General features: G+C 42.9%; 2 protein-coding genes across 2 annotated transcripts in view; one reads left to right on the forward strand and one right to left on the reverse strand.

Annotated features, from left to right (window-relative positions):
• The first annotated feature begins 228 nt into the window (after positions 1 to 228).
• Positions 229 to 15,781, forward strand: part of Cse1l (chromosome segregation 1 like) — a 32,101-nt gene continuing 16,548 nt past the window's right edge. The window contains exons 1-11 of the mRNA XM_048349593.1: positions 229 to 501; positions 4,158 to 4,253; positions 4,478 to 4,620; positions 6,500 to 6,601; positions 6,676 to 6,821; positions 7,132 to 7,222; positions 8,620 to 8,727; positions 10,341 to 10,433; positions 13,249 to 13,416; positions 13,518 to 13,647; positions 14,772 to 14,837. Coding sequence (XP_048205550.1) covers positions 4,169 to 4,253; positions 4,478 to 4,620; positions 6,500 to 6,601; positions 6,676 to 6,821; positions 7,132 to 7,222; positions 8,620 to 8,727; positions 10,341 to 10,433; positions 13,249 to 13,416; positions 13,518 to 13,647; positions 14,772 to 14,837 — 1,132 coding nt within the window. The 5' untranslated portion in view covers positions 229 to 501; positions 4,158 to 4,168. The remainder of the gene's footprint in view (positions 502 to 4,157; positions 4,254 to 4,477; positions 4,621 to 6,499; positions 6,602 to 6,675; positions 6,822 to 7,131; positions 7,223 to 8,619; positions 8,728 to 10,340; positions 10,434 to 13,248; positions 13,417 to 13,517; positions 13,648 to 14,771; positions 14,838 to 15,781) is intronic.
• Positions 15,053 to 15,781, reverse strand: part of Stau1 (staufen double-stranded RNA binding protein 1) — a 69,519-nt gene continuing 68,790 nt past the window's right edge. The window contains exon 15 of the transcript XR_007211370.1: positions 15,053 to 15,063. The gene's annotated coding sequence lies outside the window, so the exon portion shown is untranslated. The remainder of the gene's footprint in view (positions 15,064 to 15,781) is intronic.

Consider the following 15,781-nt stretch of genomic DNA (forward strand, 5'->3'; position numbering starts at 1 on the left):
TTTCTCACTCAAGGCTAGCGCTCTACCACTCGGGCCCCAGCTCCATCTCTGGCTTTTGGGTGGCTGGTTGGAGATGCAGGAGCCGCCGTCTCCCGTCTCGGCTACGTCAGAAGCGCAATGGGGGACCGGAAGTTTCCTGTCCACGAGGCTGCGTTGGGTCCACAGCAAGACACAGCCGGGAAGCCGGGAGGCGGCTCGGCCTTCCTCTCCGGAAACCCTGGGATTGAGAAGTCTGTTGGAGGTGTCAAAGGGCAACGTCCCTTATGACGTCAGCGCGAAACAGTCTAGTTCCGATTGGTTCTTGGAGCCTGGGCGGGGCCGGGGCATCCCTGGCTCCGCCCCCCCCGCCGCGGCTCCTCTCGCACATGCGCTCTGATTGCAGCCTCGCCGCCGCGCCATTTTGCTGAGGTTTGAATGTGCGGCGGAGTGGCGGCTGGAGCGGGTCGTGCCGGCTACCGTTCGCGGCTGGGATTCCCTTATCCGTCCCCGTGTCCCCACGAGGTGAGGCGCGGGGCGAGCACGGCCTCGCCAGGTGGCTCCTGGGACGCGGCTGAGGGTGGGGGAGACGAGGCACTTGCGAGCGCGAGGACGGGAGGGCCGCGCCTCGGGCGACGGCGGGAAGCGGAGCCCAGCTTCCGGCAGCGCGCTCCGCCCGGGCCTCGCCGCACCTCGCGGCGTTCCAGCCTCGGGCCCAGGTGTGGAGGCCGCGCGGCCTGTGAGGGGCGCGGGCGGCCTCGGCGCGGCCTGACGCCAGCCTCCGCGGGCCCGCCCCTTCCCGTCCAGCTCCGCGCTGATTGGCTGCGCCGGCGCCGGGCGGCCGCGCGTCTCTTCTCGGCGCGCCGGTTCCCGCAGCCGCACGGGCTCCGCGTTGGTGAGGGCGGCGTGCGGCTCGGGGTCCGTCCCGGTCCCCGTCCCCGACGCCGTGCGTCCCGGAGCGCGCCCTTTTCTCGCTTCACGCAGCGTCCGTCTCCCGGAGTGGACTGGGCATCGCGATCTCAGCGTGCTGAGTCGTTGGTGCTCCTGGGACTTCCTCCGTGTCCAGTGGGAGGTCGCCCAGCACTGCAATGGAGGGGTAGTCATTTTGACTGAGAAACCACATTTCTTCTGTTGTTTCTTAACTTGCAGTGCTGGCGCTCGAACCCAAAGCCTCGAACTCTCTAGTCAATCTCTCTACCACTGAGCTTCGCTCCCAGCCCTGAGCCTCAGTTTCCTTTCCTGCAAAAAATGGTGTCTTTTAATATCCCCAGCTCATTCCCGCCTGGGAGCTTTGGATCGGCCCCCTTCGCCCTACTTTGCTTGGAAATTGCCAACTCCGATCTTTAGGAGGCTGACACCCTCTCAAGTTTCCCTCACTGTAGCATCCCCTGACTGATTTCTGTAAGGATCATTTCTCTGGGCATCTACTCTGTGGACATCGCCCTACTGTTGACTTCTTTGTCAACTGCTTAGATAGGTCTTTGAGCACAAGGTCCTTGTTTGCCTTCCTTATTTCAGTATGCCGTGGACCGACCTGCATGTGGTTGATGCACACATATGCCTCTGTGCAGCACAGAAAGGGGCCTTTTTCTTGGACTTCACTGATTTCCCCTTCTTTCCTCACTTTGACCTCAGGGTCCTCCTCCCCTGTCAGATTTCTGGCCTTGTGCACGCCCCACTTCTTGTCATGTGCCTAGTCTTCCCACTTCCATCTAATCCCCTTCTGGATACTTGCGATTTCTCTAGTTGGGAGCTGCATGAGAGAAACTCTCGTACACATGATTAGGTGGCTGAGCTCAGCACTGCTCTAGTCTTTGACTTGGCTCTTTATTCATTTAATAACTATAAAGCATCTACTTAATTTCTGCGAATAGAGTGAAGAAGCAAAAAGCCAGCAAGATCTCTTCCCTTGTGAGCTTGAATTCTAGTGGATGGGGAAAAAAAGCACAATGAAGTGGATGATTTCAGATAGTGCCCCATGACAGAGTGTTGAAGAGATGACATTTGAGTGAGTCCATCCAGGGAAAGGTGAGGGGACAGGCAAGATAGGCAGAATGAAATGTCAGTGTTATGTTCAGGGACAGAAACAGACTTGGAATATTTGAGGAACATGCAGATTGCCTTTGTGTGGACAAGGGAGTAGTATACAGAGACCTGTGATTAGAAAGCAGGGTAGGTTGGAGTGATGGGCTATGTTCTTGACCTGTGTGTTTACCATAGATAGTTTTCATTTATTGGATCATCCCCTCTTTCCAATGAAAGGCTTTATTTTACAATGTAGAGGGTGTGTGTGAGTGTATGAATGAATGAGAAGAAAAGGCACAAATCTTGGATCATTTCATGTCACGAATGTTTGGCCTTGGAAAGCAAAGCTTTTGCTCCAGATACTTTCATCTATAACCGAGGACTTATAGGAAGAAGCTACACTTAAGTCTAGCCATTCATTGCACAAGATTGGAAATTTAAGACTGGTGACATGGCTCAAGTGGTAGGGCACCTACCTAGAAAACATAAGGCCATGAGTTCAAAACCAAGTACTAATTGAAAGAAAATAATGTTGGATTTAGGCAAATACTATGGTTTTTTGTTTTGTTTTTTTTTTTGTCAGTAGTGGAGCTTGAACTCTGCTTTGCACTCTTGCTCAACTGGCAGTATCACTTGAACCACACCTTCCCTTATAGCTGGTTAATTAGAGATAAATCTCAGATCTATTGTTTCTGGACTAGCTAGAATTACAAGTAGTAGCCACTGATGACCAGCCTTAAAATTTGAAAACTTGCCAGTTTTGGCACATTCCAGATTTCTGCTTTTTGGATAGAATGCTCAACTTATGTTTGGTTTTAGAGACTTTATCACTGAAAGGATATAAAAAGGGTTTGCTGGCAAATTTAGTCCTTTAGCTAATATCTAATACTAAACTCTTTATAGTACTTTTAACGTTTAAGGTTTATATTCATTCATACTGATATCGTGACTCAGTTTTTTGTTTGGGGATATTTGTCTTTTTGTTTGAGGCAGCTTTTTTTTTGCCCAGTCCTGGGGCTTGAACTCAGGGCCTGATACTGTCCCTGACTTCTTTTGCTCAAGACTAGCACTCTATGCCTGCCTCGGATACACGAGGCCCTAGGTTCGATTCCCCAGCACCACATATACAGAAAAAACGGCCAGAAGCGGCGCTGTGGCTCACGTGGCAGAGTGCTAGCCTTGAGCGGGAAGAAGCCAGGGACAGTGCTCAGGCCCTGAGTCCAAGGCCCAGGACTGGCCAAAAAAAAAAAAAAAAAAACAAGACTAGCACTCTACCACTTGAGCCACAACGCCACTTCTGTTTTTTTCTATTTATGTGGTGCTGAGGAATTGAACCTAGGGCTTAATATATGTGAGGCGAGCACTCTTATCACGAGACCATATTCCTAGCCCCCAGAATTTTTTTTTTAAGTGCCAGTCTTGGGTCTTAAACACAGGAACTCAGAGTCTGGGCGCTGTCCATGAGCTTTGTTGCTCAAAGCTAGCACTCTATTACTTGAGCCACAGCTCCACTTGTGGCTTTTTTCCTGTCTAATTGGCTATAGTGGTCTCACGGGCTTTCTCGCCTGGGCTTGCTTTGAATCCTCAGATCTTAGCCCCCTGGGAAGCTAGTGGCAGCACCTGACTTGATATAGGATCTTACTATGTAGCCCAGCCTGTCCTTGAACTCAAGATCATCCAGTCTCAGCCTCCTTAAAACAGGAATTACAGGCATATAATCCACCATACTCTGCTATCATTAATGTCTTTAGTGAAACAAATGTACCTATTAAGTGGTTTATAAATTGCATTTATATCCTAGCTAGCAGGAAGACAGGGGTTGGGAAGTTCATTATTAAGGCCAAGTAGAAGAAAAAAGAATTTAACAGAACTCCATCATAACCAAGCAGGAACCACAATGGCTGAGCATGCTGGTGCAAGCTGTGCCCAGACAAGCATTAGTAGGAAGGTTGAAGTCCAGACTGGCCCAGGAATAATAGGAAACACTACTTGGAAATCACAAATGCAAATTGGGTCTGGATGTGTGGCCCAAGTGGTAGAGCACATGCCTGGCACAAATGTGTGACTCAGGAGGAGAGGCACAAGTAGTATAAAAGGATTTGTTCATACCACTCACTGTGCTTCTAAGTGACCACTCGTGAACTTTTTACTTTTAGGTTCTACAACAATGGAGCTCAGTGATGCAAATTTACAAACACTAACAGAATATTTAAAGAAAACCCTTGATCCTGATCCTGCCATCAGACGTCCAGGTAAAAAAAGAAATATATATATATATATATAGTTTACATTGTTACTGGAGCCTGAACTCATGCTCTTGCTCTATCACTTGGCTTTTCAGATCAAAATGGTGCTCTACTACTTGAGCCATACCTTCATTTCTGGCTTTTGGGTAGTTAATTTGACATCTCTGCTTTTTCTGCCCAGGCAGGACTCCAATTAAGCAAATATTCTAACCAGAAAATTTCTTTTATAGCTGAGAAGTTTCTTGAATCGGTAGAAGGAAATCAGAACTACCCACTGTTACTGTTAACATTACTGGAGAAGTCCCAGGAGAATGTCATCAAAGTGTGTGCCTCAGTAACCTTCAAGAATTACATTAAAAGGAACTGGAGGGTTGTAAGTATCTTGAGAATATATAATTTCATAACTGTGTGTTTGTAAGATTAAACTACTATTAAAAGATCCAGACATAGATGAAATGAAATAGGCTTCTTTCCCTAAAGTCCTATCACTTCCTTTGAGTTGATATAAATTCTCTTAACTTTGTAACTCAAGTTTCTGGACAGTGTTAACTTGGTTTTAATTAACTCTAGGTTACTTTCTCTTGAGAAGATATTATTGTAGGAATATAGTCTAAATGAGTAGTTAATATTGGTGATGTTGTGGATTAGAATTTTTTTTTTTAAGCCAGTCCTGGGCCTTGGACTCAGGGCCTGAGCACCGTCCCTGGCTTCTGTTTGCTCAAGGCTAGCACTATGCCACTTGAGCCACAGCACCACTTCTGGCTGTTTTTCTGTATATGGTGCTGGGGAATTGAACCCGGACTTCATGTATACAAGGCAAGCACTCTTGCTCTAGGCCATATTCCCAGCCCCTGGATTAGGAAATTTGAGAGTGGAAAAAATATTTTTTAACTGGTGATATGCTTCTTCAGTCCCAAGAGGGTAGCAAGTTCATGAACTAGTTAGATAGACAGCATAATATCCCAACGGAAACAAAAATTTAGAATGGACAGTAATTTTTTTATTGGTTGGTTGATTTTTGTGGCACTAGAAATTAAAGCCATGGCATATAGCATGATAAGCAAGACCTCTACCACTGAGTTACACACCTTGAACCTTAGATTTAAGTTTTTTGGTTTTTTGTTTTTTTTTGGCCAGTCCTGGGCCTTGGACTCAGGGCCTGAGCACTGTCCCTGGCTTCTTCCTGCTCAAGGCTAGCACTCTGCCACCTGAGCCACAGCGCCCCTTTTGGCCGTTTTCCATATATGTGGTGCTGGGGAATCGAACCGAGAGCTTCATGTGTAGGAGGCAAGCACTCTTGCCACTAGGCCATATTCCCAGCCCCTTAGATTTAATTTTTTTTATAAGGGATTGAATTTTCTGTGAATGTGGCAGAGCTGGTCTTGAACCTCCCACTTCCAACTCTTCCAACTCTTGGGTTTTTTGCTCATGACTGACACTCTACCAAGTGAACTATTTCCTTCCAGCCCCGCATTTTGCTCATTCATTTGAGGTGGAGTCTTGAAGACTTTTCTGCTGAGTCTGCTTCCAAACTGAAATCCTTTAATTAAAATTTCTTTGCTGGAAAAATGTTGCATCTTTTAAAGGTGATGATAAGATTTCACATGTTCTGGTTAGTTTACATAAAGAACTGAAATCTTATTTATTCTTTTTCGGTGGTGCTGGGGATTGAACCAGGGATTTATGCAGTCTCTAGACAGTGCTCTGCCATGAACTACATCCCGGCCCAGAACTGAAATTCTTAGTTGGCAGCAGGGAGTCAGATAACTACATTGGTTTGTATAAAATATTTACTTTGGGAGGGAACCTGCAATTTTATGGGAAGGAAAAGTTTTGTGCTTTGAAGGAATCTGACTCATTCATGTAGAAGGAGACTGAGGAATGACCAACCTGCTTTCCTCTTTCTCAGTAAACATAGGAAATTAAAATTAATGTTTATTTGAACATAAGTGTGACTTTTTTTGTTTGTCTGTTTTTGTGCTGGTCTTGGGGCTTGAACTCAGGGCCTGGGTACTGTCCCTGAACTTTCTTGCTCAAGGTTAGTGTTTTATCACTTGAGCCACATCTCACTTTGATTTTTTGGTAGTTAATTGGAGGTAAAAGTCTTATGGACTTTTCTGCCTGGGCTGACTTTGAAACAAAATCCATTGCTCTCAGCCTCCTGAGTAGCTAGGATTACCGGCAGGAGCCACCAGTGCCCAGCTAGAAGTATGAATTTGATGTTACTTGTTCATTGTTTATTTTGCTTTTAGGTTGAAGATGAACCAAACAAAATTTGTGAAGCTGATCGAGTAGCCATTAAAGCCAACATTGTGCATTTGATGCTTAGCAGCCCAGAGCAGATCCAGAAGCAGGTAAGTATATGCTTTTGAGGGGAACTCCCTTGAAATCCCTTTTAAGAGTCTCTAATAATCTTGTCCTTCCTCAGTTGAGTGATGCCATTAGCATTATTGGCAGAGAAGATTTCCCTCAGAAATGGCCTGATTTGTTGACAGAAATGGTGAATCGCTTTCAGAGTGGAGATTTCCATGTTATTAATGGAGTCCTTCGTACAGCACATTCATTATTTAAAAGGTATTGACACACAGGTTCATTCTTCTGACATACTTCCTATTTTATTTATTTGTGTAAATAGTTGTGTTTTTGTGTCTTGCTCTGAATGTATTCATTCTAGCCCTTCAGTTCATTATTGTGTTTGATTCAAGAATAATGTTTATGTCATATTGCCTGGGAAAGAATTAGCCTTAATTCTTTTCAAAAGAAGGCCAAGAATTTCCTTTTTAATTTTAGAAAGCCATATGGTCAAAGGTATCTAATCAGCATCTGTCATTGAAGACAAATGAGTAAACAGTAACTTGTAAATTTATCTACTTTAATTTTCTAGATATCGTCATGAATTTAAGTCAAATGAGTTATGGACTGAAATTAAACTTGTTCTGGATGCCTTTGCTTTGCCTTTGACAAACCTTTTTAAGGTATGATTGTTGGTGATAGTTTGAAATTACTTAGTATTTTAACTTGCCTAAATATAAATTTTAAGAGAATAGTTTTGAAAGTTTATGTGATAGCGCAGGGTTTGTTTTGAAAAAATTCAAAGATAGTATAATTAATTCCCTCTTACCCAATTTCTAATGGTTTTTTAATCTGCTCATATCTCCCCCTTCCCCCCTCCCTTTCATTTCTAGGATTTGAACTCATTTGCTAAGCAAGTGCTCTACCACTTTTTTTGGGGGGTGGGGAATGACAGTCCTGGGGCTTGAACTCAGGGCATGAACACTGTCCCTGGCTTCTTTTTGCCCAAGGCTAGCACTCTGCCACTTGTGCCACAGCGCCACTTCTGGCCTTTTCTATATATGATGCTGAGGATTTGAACCCAGGGCTTCATGTATACAAGGCAAGCACTCTTGCCACTAGGCCATATTCCCAGCCCCTGCTCTACCACTTTTGAAACACACTCCCAGCCTTCTTTTTGCTTTTCATTTTTAGTAGAGTCTCACTTTTTGCCATGTCCTCTTGGAACCTTGGTCCTCCTGTTTCATTTCCCATGTTAGGATGATAAGCATGTATTGCTTCACACAGCTTATTATTAGTTGAGATGGGGGGGGGGGTCTCAGGAACTTTTCGCATGGAACTGCAATCCTCAGTAGCTAGGATTATAGGCATGATCACCAGCTATATTTGTTTGTATGAGGTAGGGTTTCACTGCCATCTTTGTGTCTCAGCTTCCCCAGGGCTGCGATTACAAGTGTGTGCTGCCACACCTCTGATTACAGTTTACCTCCTTAATGCTTCTTGGGAGCAGTAGCTTATGAATAACAATCTGGGTCCCTAAATGTATGGCTGTGTGTTGCCTTAGTGTAATAACCCTTGTAGAACTTCAAACCTTGAAAATTAGAGGCTTGTGCAAAGTTGTATTATATAAACCCATCTGTTACAGACAGAATAATGAGCAGTTGGTAACAACCTAAATACCTAGTTGCAGAGGAATCATTTAATAAGAATTAAAAAGGCAATTGGAGTGATGATATAGTTCAAATTTTAACATTGATTTTTTTTTTCATTTCTTTATTGTCAAAGTGATATACAGAGGGGTTACAGTTTCATACGTAAGGCAGTATGTACATTTCTTAGCCAGCTTGTTACCTCATCTCTCCTTTTTAACACTGAATTTTTCAGTAGTGCTATTATGGACAAGTTAAAAATAGGCACTTATTGTTTAGAATATCTTAAATCAATAGATGCTACTGTGTAAAAGCCACACTTTGTAGAAGAAATAGGAGTTAACCTGAGCATAACACAAGGCTGTTTTGCTAAGATGAGTGAGCTACATTTTATGCCTCAATAAAACCATGTTCCTAACTTCTTTCCTAAGGCTACCATTGAGCTGTGCAGCACACATGCTAACGATGCCTCTGCCTTGAGGATTCTGTTTTCTTCCTTGATCTTGATCTCAAAATTATTTTATAGTTTAAACTTTCAGGTAAGGTTCTTTTTTTATGTTAAATATGCCGTCCACATAACTGGTTTGCTGAATTAAAGACTTTAATTCCTGTTCTTCATGTCCTTATACATTGTGTTCTGCTTACAGTAGCTCCTTCAGAGGTGAATAAATGTTGAAAGAAAATCATATCCCCCATTTCCAGCGAGTTAGGAAGGCCCTTTCTGTATCTTGACTCACCCTTTGAGAGTCATCTTAAACACTTGGACTGGAAGCAGTGAGAAAGCAGATTTGAGGCCTCCCTCTTTTTGTTTATATGGATATTGGCATTGGGGGCTCATATTTTGATTGAGTTCTTGGGTAGCTTGTACATGATCCAAGTACCAGGCTTAGAACCAGAGAGAGGAGTCTCTAGCCATTTTTTTCTTCTTCTTTGTGTGTGTGTGTGTGTGTGTGTGTGTGTGTGTGTGTGTGTGTGTGTGTCTGGGGTTTGAACTTAGGACTAGAGCAGTGTTCCAGACCTTTTTTGCTCTAGGCTAATGCTTTAGCCATTTGAACCATAACTCTTCCAGATTTTTGGTGGTTAATGCCTGTACTGGCTTCAAACATCAATTTTCAGGTCTCAGCCTCCCAAGTAAGTAGGATTATAGGCGTGAGCCATTATCACCACACTATTTTATTTTTGCCAGTCCTGGGGCTTGAACTCGGCCTGAACACTGTCCCTGGCTTCTTTTTGCTTGAGGCTAGTACTCTACCACTTGAGCCAAAGCACCGCTTCTGACTTTTTCTATATATGTGGTGCTGAGGAATCGAACCCAGGGCTTCATGTGTATGAGGCGAGTTATTCCCAGCCCTCACCCCACTATTTGTATCTGCTCTTGAATCAATAAGATTCAGTGCGTCTGGATCAAGAATATCCTAGTAATTAATGCATATTGCTATATACCAAGTTGCCAGAAGGAGGATTTTTCCTTTCAAAATGTCCACTATTCATAACCAGTACCTGAACTTACTGTCACCACATGACCACACCCACACAGGTTGAAAGAGCCTCCCCAGAAGGAGATTGAATGCTCTAGAGCCAGAGATGCACGCCATTTTAAAAATCCTTATTTAAATGAATGCCACTGCTTTTGTTTATACCTTCCAAAAAGTCAAGGAAATGAAGCGCTTGGTAACAGCCAGGGAAACCAGAAGGAGGAGGACAAATCCTCAGGGTTTTTCCCTCACTAGGAAGGTGGTCCTGGATTATGTCATGAGAGATGAGCAGCTACATGGACCGTGGGTTTTAGCCTGGGTGGTAATCATTTTACAGCAAATGTGTGAGGAAGGAAAGAGAGTGTGTTGGTAAGCACTGAGCTTTGTTAGGCTTCCTGTGGTCCTAGCTGGACCTTGAGGAATAGACAGATCTAGGTTGAGAAAGGAAACAGGTGGGATGACTTGTGGGAAGGCACACAAGAGACCAAAGTCAAAATGATGTACTCGGCTGCCACAGACCCCACCAAAGCAAAGCATTACTACAGTGGATAATGCTCAGACTGCTAAGTGGGAATTCAGCCTCTAGTCATATACAGAGTATTTGGCAAAGTGGAAATTTATTGAAGTGTAGTACATTTTTGTTAATCACAAATCTGAAGTTGGTGGTTATTCTTTAGGATCTCCCTGAATTTTTTGAAGATAATATGGAAACTTGGATGAACAATTTTCACACCCTGTTGACATTGGATAATAAGCTTCTACAAACAGATGTGAGTACTTTTTGCATGGGCTCAAAACCTGGGGTTTGATCCCCAGCACCTCCCCCCAATTACTTTGCTGTAGCCTAAAAACCTATTTAAAATACTCTTTGTTACCAGATAAAATCTCACTAATACAAGTGGAACTTGCTTTTGTTGCTTATGCCATGTGTACAGGGAATTTCTTACTGGCCTCCTAGTAAATAGATGAGGCCATTTTATTACATTGCATAGTTTCTGAAATAAAATTAATTGAGGATACTAAAAGAAAGCCTCTCAGGGGGCTGGGAATATGGCCTAGGGGCAAGAGTGCTTGCCACCTACACATGAAGCTCTCGGTTCAATTCCCCAGCACCACATATATGGAAAACGGCCAGGAGGGGCGCTGTGGCTCAGGTGGCAGAGTGCTAGCCTTGAGCAGGAAGACGCCAGGGACAGTGCTCAGGCCCTGAGTCCAAGCCCCAGGACTGGCCAAAAAAAAAAAAAAAAATGTAAATAAAGAAGCCACTGTGACAGAGGCCTTGGACTCAGGGCCTGAGCACTGTCCCTGGCTTCTTTTTGCTCAAGGCTAGCACTCTGCCACTTGAGCCACAGCGCCACTTCTGGCCGTTTTCTATATATGTGGTGCTGGGGAATTGAACCCAGGGCCTCATGTATACGAGACAAGCACTCTTGCCACTAGCCATATCCCCAGCCCCTGTTTACAATTTTTTATTAGCATGCATTAATTGCACGAGAGGGATTCGTTGTGATATTTCCATGTTTGCATACAGTGGGTTCATTCCCTCTCCCTTCCCCTGTTCTAAAAGAATTACAGCAATTTTCATTGTTCTATTTTAAAATGAGCAAATCAACTATTTCAACCATATCCACTCATTCACCCTCATAATGGTACATACAGAGGCTGTTTTACTTTCTTTGTGTGTATTTGTACCAAGGGGTTTTAATAAGGTATAGCATTGATCCATATATACATATACATGCATATCTGTGTGTGTGTGTCCCTATTTTGATAGTTAATTTTTTTTTTTTTTTGGCTTTTGTTGTTGATACTGGGTTCAACTTGCTTGGTCAGCTGGCACTCTACCTTATTTGACTTCTTTGTGGTTAGAGATAAGAGCCTCATAGACTTTGCTGCCCAGGCTGTCCTTGGACCATGATCCTCTGTGATCTCAGCCTCCTGAGTAGCTAGGATTGCAGATGTGAGTTTAAAGTGGGCTTTAAAAATTATTCACAGCTTGGGAAATGTTAGTTCCTGATCCTTGGTTTTGGATTACGTGCTTTCTGTCCTACTACACTTAATTTTGTTCTACTCATTTGTTGTTACATATATCAGAGCTATTTTCCTAGAAGACAAAACCATGAAGTGTTGGGAATACTTCAGCACCAAATAAAGATTTTAATTATAATTCAGCTCAGGTCATAATTTTTCACACCTGGTTTTGTGTCAGTTGGACTAAGTAAAAAGGGAATAAAAATGTAGCTTCTGAAAGTAATATTTCAGTTCACTTAGGGAAAAAAGACACTTCTCAGAAAATAAAGCTTTTCTCTGTATTTATTTGTTGTGTTCTTAGTACTAGTGTTTGAATGATGTTTAAACCATTCCCTAGCCCAGTTTCTTTGTTGTTGTTTGTTTTTTTGTCAGTTGGGTAGGTTGAACTTGGGCCTAGGTGCTGTCCCTGAGCTCCTTTACTCAAGGCTAGCACGCTACTACTTTGAGCCACTTCCAGTTTTCTGGTGGTTAATTGGAGATAAGGATCTCCAAATCTTGCTTGGGCTGGCTTCAAACTGCAATCCTCAGATCTCAGCCTTCTGAGTACTTGGGATTACAGATGTCACCCACCAGTGCCCAGCAAGCCCACTGATTTTTTTTTTTCTTTTTTGCCAGTCCTGGGGCTTGGACTCAGGGCCTGAGCACTGTCCCTGGCTTCTTTTTGCTCAAGGGTAGCATTCTCCACCACTCGATCCACAACCCCACTTCTGGCTTTTTCTATATATATGGTGCTGAGGAATCAAACCCAGGGCTTCTTGTATACGAGGCAAGCATTCTACCACTAGGCCATATTCCCAGCCCAAAGTTAACCTTTTTTTTTTGCCACTCCTTGGGCTTTTGCTCAAGGCTAACACTCTACCACTTGTGCCACAGCCCCACTTCATGTGGTGCTGAGGAATTGAACCCAGGGCTTCATGCATGCTAAGCAAGCACTCTACCACTAAGCCACATTTCCAGCCTCTTGAATCTGTGTTTCTCAAGTGTTTGGAATCATAGGCATATGCCATCGTGCCTGGCAGCAAACTTAAGTTTTGCTTTACATTTAAATCTAAAGGAAATTTGTCACATAAAATTCTTAGAGGTAGTTCTTTGCCTCTTGTGTATTATCTCTTACATTTATGTCTTGAACAAGCTGTGAGGGAGTTGTTTTTATCTCTTCTAAATTGGAGGTTGTTGGCACAATTCTCTGGCATAGTTTATACTGGCATGGTGAATTTTTTCTGCAGTGGATCCGAGCTTGAGTTTTGAGGGCCACAGGCTCTGTTTTAACTACTCTACAATTGTGATGTGGAAGCAGCAAGTAGTACTACAATCACATACATGAAGAACGAATGAAAATTGCTAAAAATAGGGATAAGTTGGATTTGGACTAGTTTACTGACCATTTATTATGCCATATTATTGTTTATGAAAATCCTGTAGCATTGTAAGACTTGAATTGGTTGCTTTGATGCAGATGTATTTACACTAATGGATTTGGAACTTGAGCAGAACTCTTCTTGTGCTTTAGCTTTTACGTTGTATGTTTGAGTTTTCTCCTTTCTCTTATACAAGGATGAAGAGGAAGCAGGCTTATTGGAACTTCTAAAGTCCCAGATTTGTGATAATGCTGCACTTTATGCACAAAAGTACGATGAAGAATTTCAGCGGTATCTGCCTCGTTTTGTCACAGCCATCTGGAACTTACTAGTTACAACAGGCCAAGAAGTTAAATATGATTTGGTAAGATGATGGTGGAGACAGATAAGAGATTCCTTCCCTGTGCATTACAGTAGATGAACTGTTTGGTTTGCTTTTAAAATATTCCTATTTTTATGTTTCAGTTGGTAAGTAATGCAATTCAATTTCTGGCTTCAGTTTGTGAGAGACCTCATTATAAGAATCTGTTTGAGGACCAGAACACGCTGACAAGTATCTGTGAGAAGGTTATTGTGCCTAACATGGAATTTAGAGGTAACTATGGCCAAGTCTGAGGGGTTTTAAGTGTGTTAGCATGAATTTAATAAGCCTTCTTTGCTTTTTGTAACATGCCATTAAATGTTATTACCAAATAAAGCTGATTGCTAATCAGTTCATTGTCAATCTGCTTCCGAATAGGCAGGAAAGAAAATGTGGCCTCTATGGGGGCATGTACTATGCGGGTTCATGTAACACAATTTGAGTAAGACTCTTAAGATGACCCGGTGAATCTGGAAAAATACAGGACCTCAAATTATGATAAGTTTAGTGGCTTCTTTTGTTTGATTTAGTGTTTTGCCAAAGTAAGTAGCTGTTTTGAAACAGCTTAAGAATAGAAGTTTCTGGTGATTTTTACATGCCAGGTTGAAGGTTGCTATGTTTGTGTACAGGGCAGGAGCAAGTGTTCATATCCATCCCTCTTCTTACAGTCGTGAGGGCCAGTAGTACTGTGGAGGGTGTGGAGTCAGTGCTTCATCCTGTGTGCCAGGAGGACATTAACAACAGTACAGTGTGAGGTTTTGTTTACGCTTGTGGAGGTGCTTTCATCTAAATACTGTCTGCTGTTTTGTTGTTGAAATGACTTACCAAGTGATGATTATAGTTTTTTGTAAAGTTCTGTGTTCCACTTTTTTTCTCCCTGTATCAGTCCTGGGGCTTGAACTCAGGGCCTGGGCACTGTCTCTGAGCTTCTTTTGCCCAAAGCTAGCGCTCTTCCACTTGAGCCACACTTTTTGGTAGTTAATTGGGGATAAGAATCTCACAAACTTTCCCGGGCTGGCTTTGAACCACAATCCTCGCCTCTCCGCTTCCTGAGTAGCAGCACTTGGTGGTTCTTTTGTTTTTATTGTTATCTGACAAAAAGCATTTCTAAATGGAACCCTGGTACTCAGCTTCTAGAAGTTGGAGGTGAAAGTTGATTCTTGGGGATAACTGTCATATGTCACAACTGTGTGATTTTCTAATCGCCTTTCATGGTGGCATTAGCTTCTCCAGGGATGACTAGTCATGGATGGGAAAGAATGCTGTAAATAGCATTTCTATGCTCTCCATACTAAGATGTGGAGTGACATGACTTAGTGTTTTTATAGCTTATTTAAAAATATCAACTCTCCTTGTAGCTGCTGATGAAGAAGCATTTGAGGACAATTCTGAAGAGTACATAAGAAGAGATTTGGAAGGATCTGGTATGTATTTTGCTTTTGTAGCTGTTAGCTCTTAGCAAGCCAATTTAATTTGTCATTCTCTTTCTGGTATATAGAAAGAGTAGAGGCTAGCTGAGAGTAGTTTCAGCTGGCTTTCTTGAGAATGGTTTACCTTTTTTATTTGGATATCTTTTATTTTTTTATTTTATTTATTTATTTTTGGCCAGTCCTGGGCCGTGAACTCAGGGCCTGAGCACTGTCCCTGGCTTCTTTTTGCTCAAGGCTAGCACTCTGCCACTTGAGCCACAGCGCCACTTCTGGCCATTTTCTGTATATGTGGTGCTGAGGAATCGAACCCAGGGCCTCATGTATACGAGGCAAGCACTCTTGCCACTAGGCCATAGTCCCAGCCCCCTTTGGGCATCTTTTAAAAAGCTTTTAGAGCTGGGTTTCATCCTTAGCACTGCAAAAAGTGGGGGAGGGAGTCAAAACATACTTCTTAAAAATTTTTTAAATTATTGTTTTAAAAGTGATGTACAAAGGGGTTATAGTTACGTGATGGGAATGAAAGTATTTCATTTTGGAGTGAAAGTATTTCATTTTGGAGAATGTTACCCCTTCCCTTGCTCTCTCCCAGTGTTTCCCTCCTGTCTCCACTCACAAGTTTTGTAATTCAACCTAGTGTCTAATGAGTACTGCTGCTACATTTGTTCACCCTTTGTCCCTCCATTTCTGTGTTCCCCTTCCCCTCCCCAAGACAGATAAATGAACAAACAAGACAAAAAGGTTTTTTAAAAAACCCACAAATTAAAAACCTCTTGTTTCCATTTCCTGGAGTTCCCAAGTATATCCTCTTTTGGTCTCAATGTATGCGAATGCCTACAGTCCTATTCTGTTGTATTTTAAATCTAGCTTTCTCATCTGAGAGAAAATGTACACTGTTTATCTCTCTGAGCATGGCTTACCTCGCTTAACATGATTTGTTC

The sequence above is a fragment of the Perognathus longimembris genome, chromosome 6 (assembly GCF_023159225.1).
Source record: "Perognathus longimembris pacificus isolate PPM17 chromosome 6, ASM2315922v1, whole genome shotgun sequence".
Taxonomy (NCBI): domain Eukaryota; kingdom Metazoa; phylum Chordata; class Mammalia; order Rodentia; family Heteromyidae; genus Perognathus; species Perognathus longimembris.